At 35.8% G+C, this 17,101-nt stretch overlaps 1 protein-coding gene across 1 annotated transcript in view; it reads right to left on the reverse strand.

Moving 5' to 3' along the window:
* Positions 1 to 8,117: 8,117 nt before the first annotated feature.
* TMEM67 (transmembrane protein 67) overlaps positions 8,118 to 17,101 on the reverse strand; it is a 43,734-nt gene continuing 34,750 nt past the window's right edge. Inside the window, exons 24-28 of the mRNA XM_045560768.1 lie at positions 14,018 to 14,134; positions 13,803 to 13,907; positions 13,086 to 13,188; positions 9,615 to 9,757; positions 8,118 to 8,654 (exon numbers count right to left, since the gene is read on the reverse strand). Of these exons, the coding sequence (XP_045416724.1) occupies positions 8,574 to 8,654; positions 9,615 to 9,757; positions 13,086 to 13,188; positions 13,803 to 13,907; positions 14,018 to 14,134 (549 nt within the window). The 3' untranslated portion in view covers positions 8,118 to 8,573. The remainder of the gene's footprint in view (positions 8,655 to 9,614; positions 9,758 to 13,085; positions 13,189 to 13,802; positions 13,908 to 14,017; positions 14,135 to 17,101) is intronic.

Here is a 17,101-nt window from a genome sequence, read left to right on the forward strand (position 1 = left end):
ATTCTGCCTGTAAGGAAATTAGCTTTAAGGTTTCTTCGGTATTTCAGTTTTTAGGGATCACCATCCTAGGAGGCCAGACAACCTCCTTCAGTGTTGTGATTTTATCTGGGAAGGTTTCATGTGCACAATCAAATGGCCAACTGGGAAGGGATGGTGCAATCCAGGTGGCCCACCTTTCCCCCAAGGCAGGTAATGCCTCTCAGCATCCCAGACTGGAGGCCATAAGGCATCTGCAGAAGAACCGGAATGACAGGAAACCACTATTTTTTGAGTAGCTCTAAATTATCTGAAAGTTCTTCCCTCTCTTGAGCCAAAACCCACCATTTCATAGCTTCCATTCATTGATCCCAGTTCTGTACTCATGTGCTATATGGATGTTAGCTCCCTCTTCTGTGGAAAAATATTTGAAGAAAGTCATCATGATCCTGGTTAGTCTTTTCTCCAGTTCCTTCTATTATGGTTCCTGGGCATCTCTGGATTCTTCACTGTCTTAATCACCACCTCCAAATAAAATCCAGTTAACGAGTCCCTTAGACCTGGCTATGTTGAGAACCAGACACACAATACGATGGATAAGGTGTGAATGGCACCTAATAGGGCCATGTCCTTCTTCATTTCGGATACTCAATTAATGTGGCCTTAAATTACATTAATACCTTCAACCCAGTGTTGTTCCATATTGAGCTTGTTGGTCAGTTCAAGCTATGGCCGTTTTTCCGGAGCACTGAAGTTGGGCCACTGGCCTCCTCTGGAGGGCCGCGTCTACACTTACCTCAGGCAGCATTCAAATAAGCAAGTACGTCACAGTAACTGGTTCTGTGGTTGTCAAAAGATAATTCAATCACGACGACGAACTACATTCATGGTACACGTAACCTATTCCAGGCATTGTGCTCACAACTGTACTGCTATCATCTCCTGCAACCCTTATGCCAGCCCTCCTGAGGCAGATATCACCCAGACTGAAGGGAGAACAGCCTCACAGAGGTGGAAGGGTTTGCTTATGATCACAGCAAAGGAAATAGAGATGTGAGGAATTCAGAGCCAGGTGTGTCTGAATTCAAAGCTTTTGCTCTTAGCTACGACTTGACTCTGCCTCTTTATTCTCAACATACTGAAAATAAAAAAAATGATTAAATGATGGCTCTTCCTGTTGCTTTATAATAACCATGGAGAGAGCAGTTGGAATAAGAGGAGACAGTTTGAAGTTCTGTTTTGGTTAGCCTCTAGGATAGGCACCCTAGGGGGATTAGAGCTAGAATGGTCTAGTAATTTACAAAAATATTTAAAATGCCAATTGAAGGAGTCTCCCTGGCACCTGGCTTTGCTGGGCTTGTATGATACAAGGTAGCTATGAAGGATACATGGAAAGGCACCTAAATATCTATTAAAATATTGGAAATCAAAGTACTATGCCAACACTGGCAACAATTATTTCCAATCAGAGCTTGCTTGAGTTTTAAAGCTCAGCAAGTGACGTGAAAGGAAAAAGAGCTCTATGATTTATTTTCAAACTATTTGTTTAAATGCCCCAGTCTAGTACCAGCTGTCCCTCAGCTCCTCACGATGAGAGTGGCTGTGAAAGAAAACTGTCAACATGAAAACACGATCAGAATAATAGCTGACCCAGTAAGGAGCAGATCTTTTTAAAACAAGATTAGATCATTGACTTTGGCTTTGTGTTCTGACCTTGGTCTCTCCCCTTTCTAGGTAACAGTCCTTTGAAACTGTGTAACGATGGCTTTGAGAGAAGCTTCAGAAAAGGACAACTGTTCAGTGGATTGAACCACATTCAGCTAGCTAAAAAAAACCAAACTAAAGCAAAATCTTGCTCTGTTTGCTGCAATACGGAAGACTGAAAATGTGAATTAGATGGAAAAATGAATGCACTCAGTTTTTTCTTCCTTCGAAACTATAGTCTTGACTTTAAACAAGGCTCTTCTCTAATGTTAGTTCTGTCAAATGGCCAATCTAGACCCTCTGTAGAAGAGGATGCTCCCACCTCAGGGCCTTTGCACATGCTATTCCTGTTATCTGGGAATCTTCAACCTCATTCCCATCCCTTAGTCCTGGCTGGCTGCTGCTCTTGCTTTATGTCTCAAAGTATGCCCTCCACAGGCCTTTCCAGACCTCCCAGACTACTGTAGGTATGCTGGTTCCATGTTCTCCTTGTACCCTGTAGCTAGACAGTGCTTCTGGCAGGTAGTATAAGGCCCCCCCACCGAGATGTCCATGTCCTAATCTCCAGGGCCTGAGAATAAAGGACTTTGCAGATGTGACTAAGCTAAGGATCTTGAGAAGGGACAATGATTCTGAATTATGCAGTGGGCCCAGTGTAGTCCCAGAAGTCCTTATAAGTGAAAGGAGGAGGCAGGAGAGTCAGAGTCAGAGAGAGATTGAAGATCCACACTCTGGATTTCAGATGGAGAAGGGGCAAGAGCCACGGAATGCAGGTGGCCTCTAGAGGCTGGAAAAGACGAGAGAAATGGAGTCTTCCCTGGAGCTTCCAGAAGAAACACAGCCCTGCTGACAACTTGATCTTAGTCCAGTGAAACCCATTTCAGACTTCTGACATCCAGAATTACAAGATGATATGAATAATTTTGAGTAGCTTTAAGCCACTAAACTGTGCTAATTTGTCACAGAAGCAGGATACTAATGCAGTACTTACCATACTTGAATTTATTTGTTGTTCTGTCTTTTCTGTTCAACTATAAGCTCTATAAAAGTAGAGACCATGTCTTATCCACCTCTATATCCTTAGCACCTAGCATCCCAGGTGGGGAGATTGTATGTGTAAAAGGAGTATTACATACTCTGGATAATAGTTTGGTTTTTAAAAAGATTTTAATATAAATATGTGTTTCATTAAGATGAGGAGAGGGAGATTCCATAATCATTAGATAGATAATTCACTCTTAATTTTTTTCTGAGGCATGACCTGTTTTGTGACCCTCTTCCCTAGGAGATAGATGAAAGGCTATAACCAATTTTTGTATTAATTCCCAAACCTGGGTTTAAAAAAACTTGGCACTAGATATAGGGTACGCTCTAGTCATCTGAGCTGCCCAACACTCTGGTGCAGTAAAGGGGGAGATGACAGAAGTCAGGAGGGGTGACAAGGCAGCGAAGTGCAGGGAGACGCAGTGCTCCTGCGGGCTCCTGCCAGCACACCTGACTATGCTACCACGGTAGGAAACCCCCGCCCGGGCCTGGAAAGCTTACCATGCGCTTTACTGCCATCTGCTGTCACTGTGCGTTTGGTCGAATTCAAACTGCAGACTTCAGGTCTTCATGTCTCTCAGATTCAGAATAGTACAATCGAAAATTACAGATTAACACTAATCCCCTCATTTTACATAGTACATGTAGTATGAACGTTCATTTACTCCACACATCCTTGCCGACAAATGGTGCTTTAAGTTTTTAAAAAATTTTAGTCATTTTCATGGTTTTGTAGTGGTATCTCATGGTTTTGTTTTGCATTCTCATGACGAATAAGGTTGGGTACTTTTCACGTGTGCTTATTGGTCATTTGGGAACCCTGTTCTGAGGGATGGCTACTTGAGTGTTTTGCTCATTTTTCTATTGGGTTGTCTGCCTTTTCCTTATTGACTTTATGAGTTCTTTATTCTGGATAGGAATGCTTTGTCAGATATGTGTGTAAATATTTTTTTCTCATATTGAGGTCTGCCTTTTCATTCTTATAATGGGGTCTTTTGATGTATAGAGTTTCCAATTTTAATGTAAATTTCAAATTTACACTTAATGTAAATGTACATAAGTGTAAATTTAATGCAAATTATAAAGTCCAATTTACCAATTTTTTCTTTTATGGTTCATCATTTTTGGGTCTTAAGACCAAAACCAAAGTTATGTATATATTCCCCTATGTTATTGTCTAGAAACTTTAGCATTTACCATTTCACTTTTGTCACCCAGGCTGGAGTGCAGCAGCACAATCACAGATCATGGACTCCTGGCCTCAAGCAATCCTCCCACCTCAGCCTCCTGAGTTGCTGGGACTGTAGGCACGAGCCACTGTGCCCAGCACCTTTAACATGTAGATCTACCGTCTACCTGAAACTGATTTGGGGGTAAGTGTGATACATAGGGGTATTCATTTTTTCCCACTGGAATATTCAATTGACTGTCTAAAGAGTACCCTTTCCTCACTGCATTGCACGTCACCACCTTTGTCATAAATTAAATACCTGTGGATCTGTTTCTAGACTCCATGCCACTAGTCATTTGTTTCACAGCCATGTATTTCATTGTAATATGTAATATTAATAAATACAACAGAAGCAATAACAATTATTATAACGATAATAGAAGTAAAGTTATTTTTTAAAGCCCACAGGTTGCTTTGTCTACTACTACTTCTAGCACACTAAGCGATGTGAAAGTGTTTTAATACAGTCTCCAGTGAGACTAATCTGGGTCTCACTTTCAGAATTAAATATTAATGGGATTAACTTCGATGACTACTACCATATAGCTAACACTTAACATCGAGTTTACTATTTGCTAGGCACTCTTTTAAGCACCATTCATACAATAACTCACTTAATCTTCCTAATAACTCTATGAGGTAGGTACTATTAATCCCCTTCACAGATGAGTACAGTTAATTACGATGCACCCAAATCGCCCAGCTAGTTAAGTGTTCAACCAGGACGTGAACACAGGCCAGTCTGGCTCCACAGTCTGTACTCTCAACCACTACCATTGGTGCCTCTCTTACGGGCAGTGGGGCAGTGCATTTTCTTGCAGACGACATGCAGCCAGGCAACAGGGAGTGGGAGCACCAGTCTCCTGGCCTCGGGACTATCGATCATTCCAGAGCAACAGGACCCTGGAAGATCCCCTCTTGCTCCTCTGTCCATTCGCTCTCTCTTTGGGGTACTGAAATATTATTTGAGGGCAGGCTGGTAAACTTAGCATGGTTAAATGCTTCACACACATGATGGAGATACGGCTTGATGTAAAAACCTTTAATGATGTCACTCTGTTTTCCTTTTCAACCTCAACGCCCTCCCAAACCCTCAAATATACTGTTCTGTGTTCTTTTCTGTGATAATCGGGTGTGGCCACAAGGGCAAACACAAGAAAACAGTTAATTATACTCACAAGTCCTAGAAACAGGAGGCACAGCGCACCATGCACAGCCACACGGGAAAGCCCCAGTCAGGAGGCAGAAGGGGCAGGAGCAGGGGCAGGCCCTAGGCCTTCACTGGCATTTCGAGGAAAAGACAAGGCAGGGAAGGGTACACAGTTTGGGATTGGCTACTTTGAATAATTTCAGTGTGCTATAAACTATAGGGGTTGTCTCTAGCTGCCTGTTACTGGGCCCTGGGATGATTAAGGCAGAGGAATATTGCCTCCTGGCATGTAAGTGCCAGGGAGCAGAGGTATGGCTCAGGATTGCTTCATCTGCATATCAAAGGCATGCTCCTACCTTGTATGTCTGAGAACTGGCTATCCCCAGAAGGAGCAGTTGCTCACCAGCCAGGAAGGTTTTTTAAGATGCCAGAACACCATAATATACAGAAAATTTTAAAAATATAAACAGTACATGTACTCTTTATTCAAACTACCTGTAGTGCCCCAAACTGCTATGTGCTCCTTCGTCTCTGAGCATATACTATTCTTTGCTTTGTTTGCATGTCTTTTTGTTTATCTTTAAATCTTAGATCAAATACCATCTCTCTGAGGTCAAATCCCAAAAGACCCAGATGCAGAGTTAAGAGCTTTCCTTCTGTCAAACTCTGGTGACTGTAGCACTTTTCATATTGCTGTAATTATTGGTTAATATACCTGCCTGTTTCTTCCATTAATTTTAAGACCCTCCTGAGGGGTTGGGGCGTGGAAAGAGGTAGAAACATTGCTGGAATGAATGAATGAATGAATGAGCAACTGAAAGAAACCCTCCCTTCCAGAGACAACATTCCACTCTTCCTCTTTTTCTCCACACTGTATCATAAACTCTGTCTCCCACATGGGGTGACGAAAGCTCCTTCTTTTTCTCCCTGTACAACATATGTTTGTTACCTCTAGCTGGGCCCCTTCCTGGCTAGGCTAGGGTGGCTGAAGAAGGAAGGCTCAGAATTTTCGTTGGTCACTGACTGAGATCAGTAATCAGAGTTTTAATATAATGGAATTAATTTATTATCAAGATAGAAAATATATTTTGAGGCAGATATTTTAAACCAAAACTTACATAAATTCCAGTGTTCATAGTTCATTCAATGTTATAAGCATCTTTAAAAACTAATCCTTATGATACCTCAAGTGGTAAGCAAAGGGTATTATTTCCATTGTAGAGATTCAGAATGAAGCTCAAAGATGCCAAATGACTTCATTCAAGGTACCAAAGCTCATAAGTGAGATGGGCAAAATTCTCATTTGAATCCAAGGCATCTGTTACTAAATCTGAAGCATTTTCCATTAAGCCACACTGCTCCCTGTTCCTTGACTTAACATTTATTTCCCCTCAGCTTATATTGGTCAATATTTATAGACAACAAAAAGGATACATGCTTCATACCTGCAAGCACTGAGTTAATGATCATTTTGAAAGCTCCTCAATGTAGGTAACCAGCAGAGCCTTCTCAAAAGAAAGTTAGTTGGGACAGCGGTGCCAGAGAAGCAAGCATTTTATAAATCTCTCATAACAGAGGCACTGGTCTGCAGAGTATTTTAGGGATCTGTATATTTCTAAGGAGAATACAAAGTACACAACTGTTTATAAAGAACCTCTCTAGGTTTTGTTTCATTATGAAATGATAAAAAAAATCAAATGTTTCTAGGTAATCAGTAAAATTACAGATGTAAGATGCAAAGTACAGTGAGTTGGTACTACAGGAATAGAAAAAAGATAATGGATCCAGTGTAGAATTATGAACATGACCATAGAATTTAAATTGTGGCAATGTGAACAAAGGAGCCAACAGTGTATGAAAATCTGAACATATTTTTTATGTTTTATTATTAGATAACCAAAATAAAAATATTGTACAAAACTAATTTAGAATGAATTTTTAAATGCTTTCTCTGTTTTCATTTATCAGCAAGTGAGCCAGCTGATCTTGTATTTTGAAGTTTACCATTTAAAATCATTTGTACTAATATTAACTTCTTATATGTGGGGTGACGGTTGTCATTCTTTCATATACTTCTGAGTGGGTGATTTTAAAAATCCATGCCAGGACATTTATTTGTCTCTGCAGGTTGTATAGAGGTATTCCTGTACTGTGATCCTTCAGAAACTGGAGTTTCAAAGACTTGACTTATTAGCCTCCCTCTTTCTCCTCAGTAATCCTCCAGATTCAGGGGAATTATGAAAGACTCAACTTTGGCAATGGCTGGAATAGTACTATCTTCCCAAATCCTAGTTCATGAGACACATTAATCAAATAGAAAACAGAAATTTCAAATATTTTATTATATAGTTTCAATTGAGAAATATATATAGTATTTACATGGCATTGCATTTTAAGTATTTATGTATCATTAATATAGAAAGTAGTAAAAAATGTTGGTTTGCTTGAACTATGAGGGCCTTTCAAGCATATGGTATACAATGAAAAGGACTATTAAAGAATATGTTGATGAAAAAAATCATATCATGGAAAACTATTAGCAACATGGCTCAGAATTATATTTTAGATCCTAATTTTTTTCCATATTAAAAAAATACAAGCCTACTGACTTATGAAGCATAAGTTTGCTTTCAATAAATCACTTTGTCAACATAACACAATAAATTTACAGTTTATATTTTATTTAAAATCTTTAAATATAATTGAAGAGCAAAATTTTAGAGGAGTACTGTTAAAATAGTAATTAGGAATGTACAAAAAACTATATTGGGAAAAATGTCACATATAATACCTTAACAAATGTAAACCCCATTAGAGATGTAAACATATTTCATGAAAAGAGTATATTGACCTACTAATATAAGTATACAACAAAGGAATGAATAGGTACCATTCCATGAGTATTAATGAATTAATACTCTACCAGTGAATTAATACACTACCAAACAGGGTGAGCAATTATAATGAGGCAAACTGAGTGAGTACTAATAGAATATAAAATTTCTAAGTACATTTGAAAATATCTTTCAACATTTATTTAACCATAAATATGTAAAACATGAAAATACTGAACTGAAAACTAGTCTTGAACTTGGAATCAAATAATTTGTCAATATGAGAAAAGGCAGGCAGATCCCAGCTTATAAAATGATCCACAGAGACAAATTATGAGGACTGTTTTGATTATCATTTAAAGGTGTTATGTTGGAAACATTTAGATATTTTTTTGCTTCACTGTCAGTGCTAATTTATTATTTGGTGAATTAAATACCACACATAATGGGAAAATAACATTTTCTATTATGGAACATTATATATTTGCAAGTTATAAAAATAAATCTTTCTGCAGATAAAAAGAAAAAATAATAATTTGTATTACAAGTTTTTAAAAATATGGCAAACCCACCTGATACCATGACATTTTTTTTGCCATGATTATACTGAGTCTTTCAGAATCTATTCAATAAATTAAATCAGAAATCTTTGATCCACCAATGTCTTGGATGCCAAATTCTTTTGTCCTGCTGTATTACGGATAAATCGAAAAATCTGGAGAATTAAAACAATTCAGAATGAAAAGAAACATATATTTAAAAAATTAAATATGTATACCATTAAAATACCTAAATCAGCTAATTCTCTCAATTATTTATTTTCATATATCAGACATCTGAATTCCATGGTGATATAAAAAATTATTTCAAGACTATTATCATCTTCCATAATATCAAAGCTGTATAGGTTCCTATTCAGAGTTTATTTTTATGAATTAATAATACAAATACTTTCATGTTCACAGGAATACGCATTTAAATATTTACAAAGGCAACTTTCTTCTAATGCTAAAAGCTACGGAAACATCAAAAGAATCTACTTGTTAGGGACAGAATTTGTTCATAATTCTAGACCAATAAATCAAGGACTAATAAATTTCATCTTACTGACTCATATATACTTCCTTGACATAGTGGAGAATATTTAGGTGATATTAATAACACCAATTTAAGAAGAACAGATATGCCATTTCTTGAAATCTCCATTTCAGGTTCCACACTTATCCATGCAGTTGTTTTTTATCTACACAGGCAGGGGTGGTGTGAGTGTTTTAAGCTAAAGGAGCTTTTTGGTACTGAGCTCTGAGCTAGCTCTCCAGTGCTTGCTTTTCTGTTACATTAACATCTGGCGGTGAAGGTGAACAGGACTCTAATTACTGCTCACTTTTAGGATCTAGAAGATTGGCAGATAAGTGTCTTCCTACCAGATTCCCCTCATGTTTTCTCAAGCAACTTATGTCCTCCACTAGACCACAGTATTTCACTGACCCTAAAGGACAGAGTATAGAATGTGGTTGGTTGAAATGTTATTTTTTCTTTTGGTAGGGTTAGTTATATTCTAAACCTTTACAAATTCCTAGTGAAAGTAGATGTTGTTACTCTCTGCTGTGAAAATAAATATCTACTTTCTACATACTTATTTTAAAGGAAACCCAGAAAAATTTTAAAAATTTACCTCTTGCTGTAAGTATGTAAGGAAGGCTGCTAAAACAAAATTTTGGCAAGCCAAATCCACAACACAGAAGAATAGCAGATCAAAAATAAGAAGAGTGGCTTCATTTCCATAATACAGAACACTGCTGAAAGAATAACTTTCATCTATTAAAAAAATTATAACATATAAATTAGAAACTTAAAAATAGAACAAATCTATGATAAATTTCTGGTGATAAAATTTGTATATTTAAAAACAGCATATGAGAAACTATTACTCCTTATAATACTCCAGGGCTTACACAAAAATGAACAAAAAGTATTAAGATTTGCTAATCCAGAAGAGGTTAGTCAAAGAACTCATAAAATCTCAAAAAAAGCAGTTTTACCATTAGGATCAAGGGTTAGTAATTGGTAGTAGTATAAATTTATAGTTCATACCTTTTAAAGAACTATTAATCAATATCCTTTCTCTATTTCTTTACATAACTAAGGCTAAATTAATCTTAAAAAGACTCTCTAAGTTAAAAAAAACAAAAACAAAAACAACAAAAACCAGCAAGGCATAGAATAGTACATAGTGTTCTAGAATTTCTGTTTCAAATAGTCCTCTAAGGTTTTGCTCTAAAACCTCTGCTCACTTTACAAGTGGGTTTTATCCTTTTTTGGATGTGAATGCCCTTTTAAAAAGATTCTAATGAAAGCTATAGACCCTTTCACCAGGGGGAAAAAAAAGTACACACATACGAATCTTGCAAATAATTTCAGAGTGGTCCAGAAAGCCACTGAAGCCATCCATGGACCCTCAGTTAGGAACCTCTGTTTTATATAAGGGGGCATCTGGAGTGCTGGTAATAAGGTTCTCTCTTGACAAGGGGCATATTTAGTTTGTGAAAATCACTGACCTGTAAGTTATATCCTTACAAATTATGTACTTCTGTATGTATATACTTGTATATACAATTTAAAAAATAAACCTGTTTTACATGGTCTTCATGGGTGATCTTCCACTACCATTGCTCCAGCAATGACTTCATATGGTGACTCCCCAACTTATTGTGTGCCCTGACTTTCTCCTAAGATTTAGTCCTAGATGTCCCAAAGGTAACTCAAGATACAACATATTCAAAACTAAATTCATCCCCTCTCCCTCAAAACCTAGTCCTCCATCTGTATTCCGTGTCTCAGTAAAAGGTATTACCACCAACCACTTAGTCATACACACCAGAAGTCTGGATTATTTTTGACTACTCTTTCTCTCCTACTTCTTTTTTCCTTTAACATCTCTGGCAATCCTTTCTTATTTATCCCCATTGCTACTGCCTAAGCTTATAGTCTCATCATCTCCTGATGAAGATGAAGATAGATAAATGCAAGAACATAGAATTAGGAGGAAGATAGAAAAGGGAGGAAGATTGGAGTAGAAGGAAGAACAAAGGAAAAAAGAGGAAGAAGAAAGAGAGGATGATTGCATATTAGAAATAGTAACAATATCCCTTTACTGGGTGTCTATCCATAACAGGTACTGTACGAGGTTCTTTACACATGGTAATTCCACAAAACCTTTAGAGGGTGATACATAATTTTACAGAGAGGGCATTAAAGTTTAGAAAGGTTAAGCAACTTTCTCAACTTCACAAAACTAGTAAATGGTAGAGTGAAGTTTTTTAATCGAAGACCAGAAGACTTTGAAAGCTACAATCATGATGACTAAACTATATTGCTATAATCTTGCATCTCTTAAACTCAACCTGTACCCTACTATCACAGTAATTCTTCTAATTTACAAATCAGATCTGCTTAGCACTTTTCAATGATATCCAGTGGTTTCCAAATTGTTTTGATCATGTATCCCTATTAGAATAAAATGCTGAGCATGCAATGCCCGAATAGACACATTTTAGTAATTACTACTCTGTATAAATTTTTATTTATTTTTATTATTATTTATTTATTTATTTATTTATTTATTTATTTATTTATTTATTTATTTATTGAGACAGAGTCGCTCTGTTGCCTGGGCTAGAGTGCCATGGCATCAGCCTAGCTCACAGAAACCTCAAACTCCTGGGCTCAAGCAATCCTTCTGCCTCAGCCTCCTGAGTAGCTAGGACTACAGGCATGCACCACCATGCCCGGCTAATTTTTTCTATATATATTTTAAGCTGTCCAGATCATTTCTTTCTATTTTTAGTAGAGACGGGGTCTTGCTCTTGCTCAGGCTGGTCTCGAACTCCTGAGCTCAAGTGATCCTCCCGCCTCGGCCTCCCAGAGTGCTAGGATTACAGGTGTCAGCCACCGCGCCCGGCCTAAATTTTTAAAAATGTAGGTTAAGAATGATGATATAGCAAATATATAAATAGACACTTTATTATTTTCTTCTCACACCTTCATGGATCAACTTACATAATCTTGTGGGACAAAAATTAATTTTTAACTATTTTTTGGAAACAACTTGTCTATAGAATAAAGTAAAACTCCTTGGAGTGTAAGACAGGGCCCTTGAATTTTGTCTCTGCTCTCTTTATCTTTCAAGCACTCTCTCTCACTCTGTGTCCCACTTCATACTAGACTTCAATCATTAAGTTCATAAATGCATAGTACAATTTGTATACTGTTTTTTGAGTCCACTCATCCCTTTCTACATGGATATCTTGGCCTCTCTCTTTTCTCTTGAACTTCCTGTTTGACAAGTAGCTACTTATTTTTTAAAACCCAGTTCAAATTTCTTCATTTTCCTCTTCTAGCTTCACCCTGTGTCTGCCTAGATTACCTATCCTCCTTTCTGTCCTCAGCATAATCTGTAAGCCTGGCTTCCATTCTAGCACCACCTACTTACACATTCACATGTCTATCTATCTTCCACAGGCTACTAAACAAGATGCCTGAGGGAGGGACGACTGGTTTGTGTATCCTAGGATGGGCACAACATCTGGCATGCAAATGAATAAATCACATTTAGGCCAGGACATTGCTTATACCATTTCCATTCTTACCAACTCATACCAACTCATTCTTACCAACTCATATCAGTCAGACTACAAGTGATAATAATACTATCTTTTTATTGATAAGAAACCACTATTCCTGTCACAAATATCTGTAATTTTTAAGAACTAGGATAAAATAAAAAGTTAGATGTTAAATATTAACTGAAAATGTTATTCTTCTTTAAGTGTTTCATACGTTTGCCATAGAATGAACATTCCAATCCAATCTGAATTTTAGTATTTGTTTTACTATCTCTTCTACGTGTACTGTTGATTCTGAAATTTAGCTTTTTTTACTTTCTCGTAGAATCTTTTTTATATGCTTCCTGCTACATGAAATGCAACACAGAAAATTACCATAATTCCACGAGGTTAACTGCATTCAGTATGTTTCATTTGTTTTTATATAAAATTATTAAATCAAAGAAAAAATAACCACCAGCACTTTTTCCCCCCAAACTTGGAAACAGTAATCAAGTTTTGCAAAGGCATTTGAAATATACCATTGTAAAAGATGCTTTTTTCCATTGGTTCCATAAATTCCATTCCAAGAATTCTTTCAAGAAGCAACTTATCTTTTATAAAGTAGTCCATCTCTTTGTGAACCTAATATAAAAAGACAAAACTATTTCAAAAAATAGCAGTGAAACAAATGCTTTCCAATTAATGTAAAATTGGCAGGAGGGAAAATGAAAAATGAATAGAAGATAAAGAAAATATGTTCTACAAAAAGACTGAATTTACTATACTGGGATTTATAATAAAATTCTCTTTAGAAATGTTTTAAATTTTAAATAGTATTAAATAGTAGTATTTTGGGCTAGATATACTGAAAACCAATTTATAACAAGCTTTTCAGGAAGATAATCATAGCGTAACCTAAGGATTTCAATAATTAATAATACAGTATTATTTTGGTAACTGGCTAACAAAATTCCAGCATAGATATAGTTTAAGGGAATTATTATTACGTTAACACACATGTAAAATCTCATTTTACTTTTATATAACCTAACTCTATCCCTAAGCCATAGTTTGTTAATGGCTAAAAATATCTTTTTAAAACATACTATTCCTAAGTATTAAATTTGACAGACAAAAAAAGGGAGGGGGTCAAAGTCTACTGCCTTGATTGACTTAAAGAAATAATTGACATTTCCACTTAACTTTTTAAAAATTGCATTTGATTTTAGCTTAAATACAAATGTTGACATACATACATGATCGATGAAAGAGCCAAGAAATTTATTCATGGTATGATACGCTCTTATACTGTGCTCAAAAGTACTTGCTGATGAAGTCAATAGTCTAGCAGGGCCATTTTTCTAATGTGAAAGGGAGAAACAAATAAATGCAACGTATCTTATGTTCTTAGTATTTAAATAACATTAAATATTGGCAAAATATACCTGAACTACATGTATTTTATACAAACCCTCATCAGTGTCTCATGAATTCTGTCATAGTGTTGTCTCATTTGGCTAGAAATTGCAATCTGAAAAGTCTGACCATCCGTGTTGGGTACCAAACCTCTCTGGCTACACAAATTTTCCTGAAAAGTTAAAGAATTTAAATAAAGATCAAAATTATAAAAAATGTCCTATCTGAAAAAGAAAATACAGCATTTTTGTTTTAGTTGGTATCACACATTACAAGATTCAGAAACTAAGTGAAATTTACTGAAACTATATCTGAGACAGAGATTCTAATATTATCTATCCAATGTTCCCACTCCCCTTTAGATTTTACTAATTTCTTCATTTTAATTCATACTCCCTGTAGGTCATTATATCATCTCCTTTACTCTGCTCTACTTAAAAAAATAAAGTAAAAAAATATATATATCATACTAAGTTCATTACATATGGATATTCTTAGCTTTTTATTAACTTTATTGCTCTTTAATATATACCAGAAGGCCTTGTCTTGGAATTAACTAGTTTTATAATTGTAGGTAATCTTTTTTTGTCTTCTAAACATTTTTGAAATGTTTCCTTAATTAATTCCAATAAAAAGGTAGTGATACATGACTGAAGAGTTAACGTTATGGATCAAATACCTATTTTAGGTCTCCTTGACAAGACTTGATTCCTGACAACCACAACTATGTAAAAATTTTTGGATTTGATTGATGCCTCAAGGTTCAATTCAAGTTCTCCTGCCTCCATGAAGCCTGTTTGCCTACTCCAGAGCTTAATAAATATTCTCCTCCTTTGTCTAAACCAAGCCTGCAAACCCAATATGGCACTTGGCTCTCTACAGATTTAAAGGAGGATTACATGTAGTGAATGTCTCTATTTTTAAAAATTACTTTTTTCTTGATTAAAAAAGTCTACACACCTAGGCACAGTGGCTCATTCCTGTAATCCTAGCACTTTGGGAGCCTAGGGCAGGAGGACTGCTTGAAGTCAGGAGTTTGAGACCAACCTGAGCAAGAGCAAGACCTTGTCTCTACAAAAAAATAGAAAAAATTAGCTGGATGTGGTGGTGTGTGCCTATAGTCCCTGGTACTCATCAGGCTGAGGCAGGAGGATTGCTTGAGCCCAGGAGTCTGAGGTTGCTGTGAACTATGACACTACTGCACTCTAGTCAGGGTGACAGAGTGAGACTGTCTCAAAAATAAAAAAATTTAAAATTTAAAAAAGTACATGCCATTGCAGAGAATTTATAAAATACAGGGAAGTACTAAAAAGAAAAAGAATTGTCTATAATCTCAACATCCACAGATACAGATATTTTAAGGAATTTCATTTCTGGTCCTTTTCCCAAGGCATATACATATGGGTAGCATAAAATTGGGATCACATTGATTTCTTTTTCACTTAACATTATATTGTGAGCAATTCCTTACATCATTAAATATCCTATAAAACATGATTGTACATCTACTTAAGATTTCATTGGCAAATGTAAACCGATTTATATTTTCCAATTTTTATATATTTTTCCCTTACAAAAAACACCTGTGATGAAGATCCTGAATTTGATTAGCTGTTCTTATTGCTAATTTTTCCTGAACTTAAATTAATAAAATCAAATGAATCAAAGATCACGGACTCTTAGAAATCTCTTGGGGCCAAGTGTGGTGGCTCACACATGTAATCAATCCCAGCACTTTGGGAGGCTAGGGGTGGTGGTAAGGTGTTACTGCTTGAGCCCTGGAGTTCGAGACCAGCCTGGCAACATAGCAAGATCCTGTCTCTACAAAAAAACTATAAAAATTAGCCGGGCATGGTGGTGTGTGCCTTGGGAAGCTGAGGAAGGAGGATCACTTGGACTCTCTAGTTCAAGGCTGCAGTAAGCTATGACCGTGCCACCTCATTCCAGCCTGGGTAACACGGTGGGACCCTGTCTCAAAAAAAAAAAAAAAAAAAAAAATCTCTTGGTATATATTGCCCAAATGCTTTCCAGAAGGTTTGCAAAAGTTTATCTTGCCACCAATAGTTCTGTGGTTGCCCATTTCACTATGTCCTTGATGCTATTAAGTATCCACTTTTCTTTTAAAAAGATGGCTAATTTGAAGAGGAGAAAACCATTATTTTTATATTCAGTTTTTTGATTATGATTTAAAACATTTTTAGACATTTATTATCTCTTCTGTTTCATTGTTTATTTAAAAAAAAATCTACTGGTCATTTTTCCATGAGCTTTTAATTTAATGTTTTCTTATTGGTTTCTTATTAGTTTTCTTATGACTTTCAATATTGCTATCGATATCTTTGTCATATTTGTTATGAGCATTTTACCCTAATTTGCTAACTTTTATTTATGATCTTTTTAATGTACTAAATAAAAGTAAGATCAATTAATATTCCCTTTTTGATGCTTTCTATTCTTTATGCTTAGAATGTCATCCCCTAATCTGAAATATTCTTTTAGGTTCTCTTAGGGTTTCATTTTTTACATTTAATTTTTCGATCACAGGGTAATTTCTAATAGTTAACCAAGTAATACAGTTCAATGTATTAAATAGATTCTTCTCTGAGATGCCATCATCATGTATCAAATTCTTTCAAGTCACAAGTATAGCCCCTTAATCAGTAAATCTTCTTAGTTTTTCCTCTGAAGTGTATCTTGTTCTTTTTTAAATTTCATTATAAAAGTTTTCAAAGGTACATTGTAGAGAGAATAGTAAACTACTCATCACCTAGCTTCAACAATTACCAACATTTTACCAATTTTATTTCATTTATCCTCCCAACATTTTTTTCTTAGAGTATTTTAAAGCAAACCCCAGACTATGTCATTTCATCTGTAAATACTTTTATATGTATCTCTAATACTTTTAAAAAATAACTACCATGCCATTTTTATACCTAACAAAATTAATCATTCCTTAATGTAATTTAACATTTATTTAATAGTTTATTAAACCTCCCAGATTTTTCCCAAAGATCTTTTTTTATAGTTGGTTTGTCTGAATCAGGATCCAAAGTATTGAGTTTGTTTCTTAAATCTCCAAAAATGTAATAGTTCTTCCACCACCACCAACATCCCTCCTTTTCTTTTCATACCATGG

This window comes from Lemur catta, chromosome 9, assembly GCF_020740605.2.
Source record: "Lemur catta isolate mLemCat1 chromosome 9, mLemCat1.pri, whole genome shotgun sequence".
NCBI classification, from domain to species: Eukaryota; Metazoa; Chordata; class Mammalia; order Primates; family Lemuridae; genus Lemur; species Lemur catta.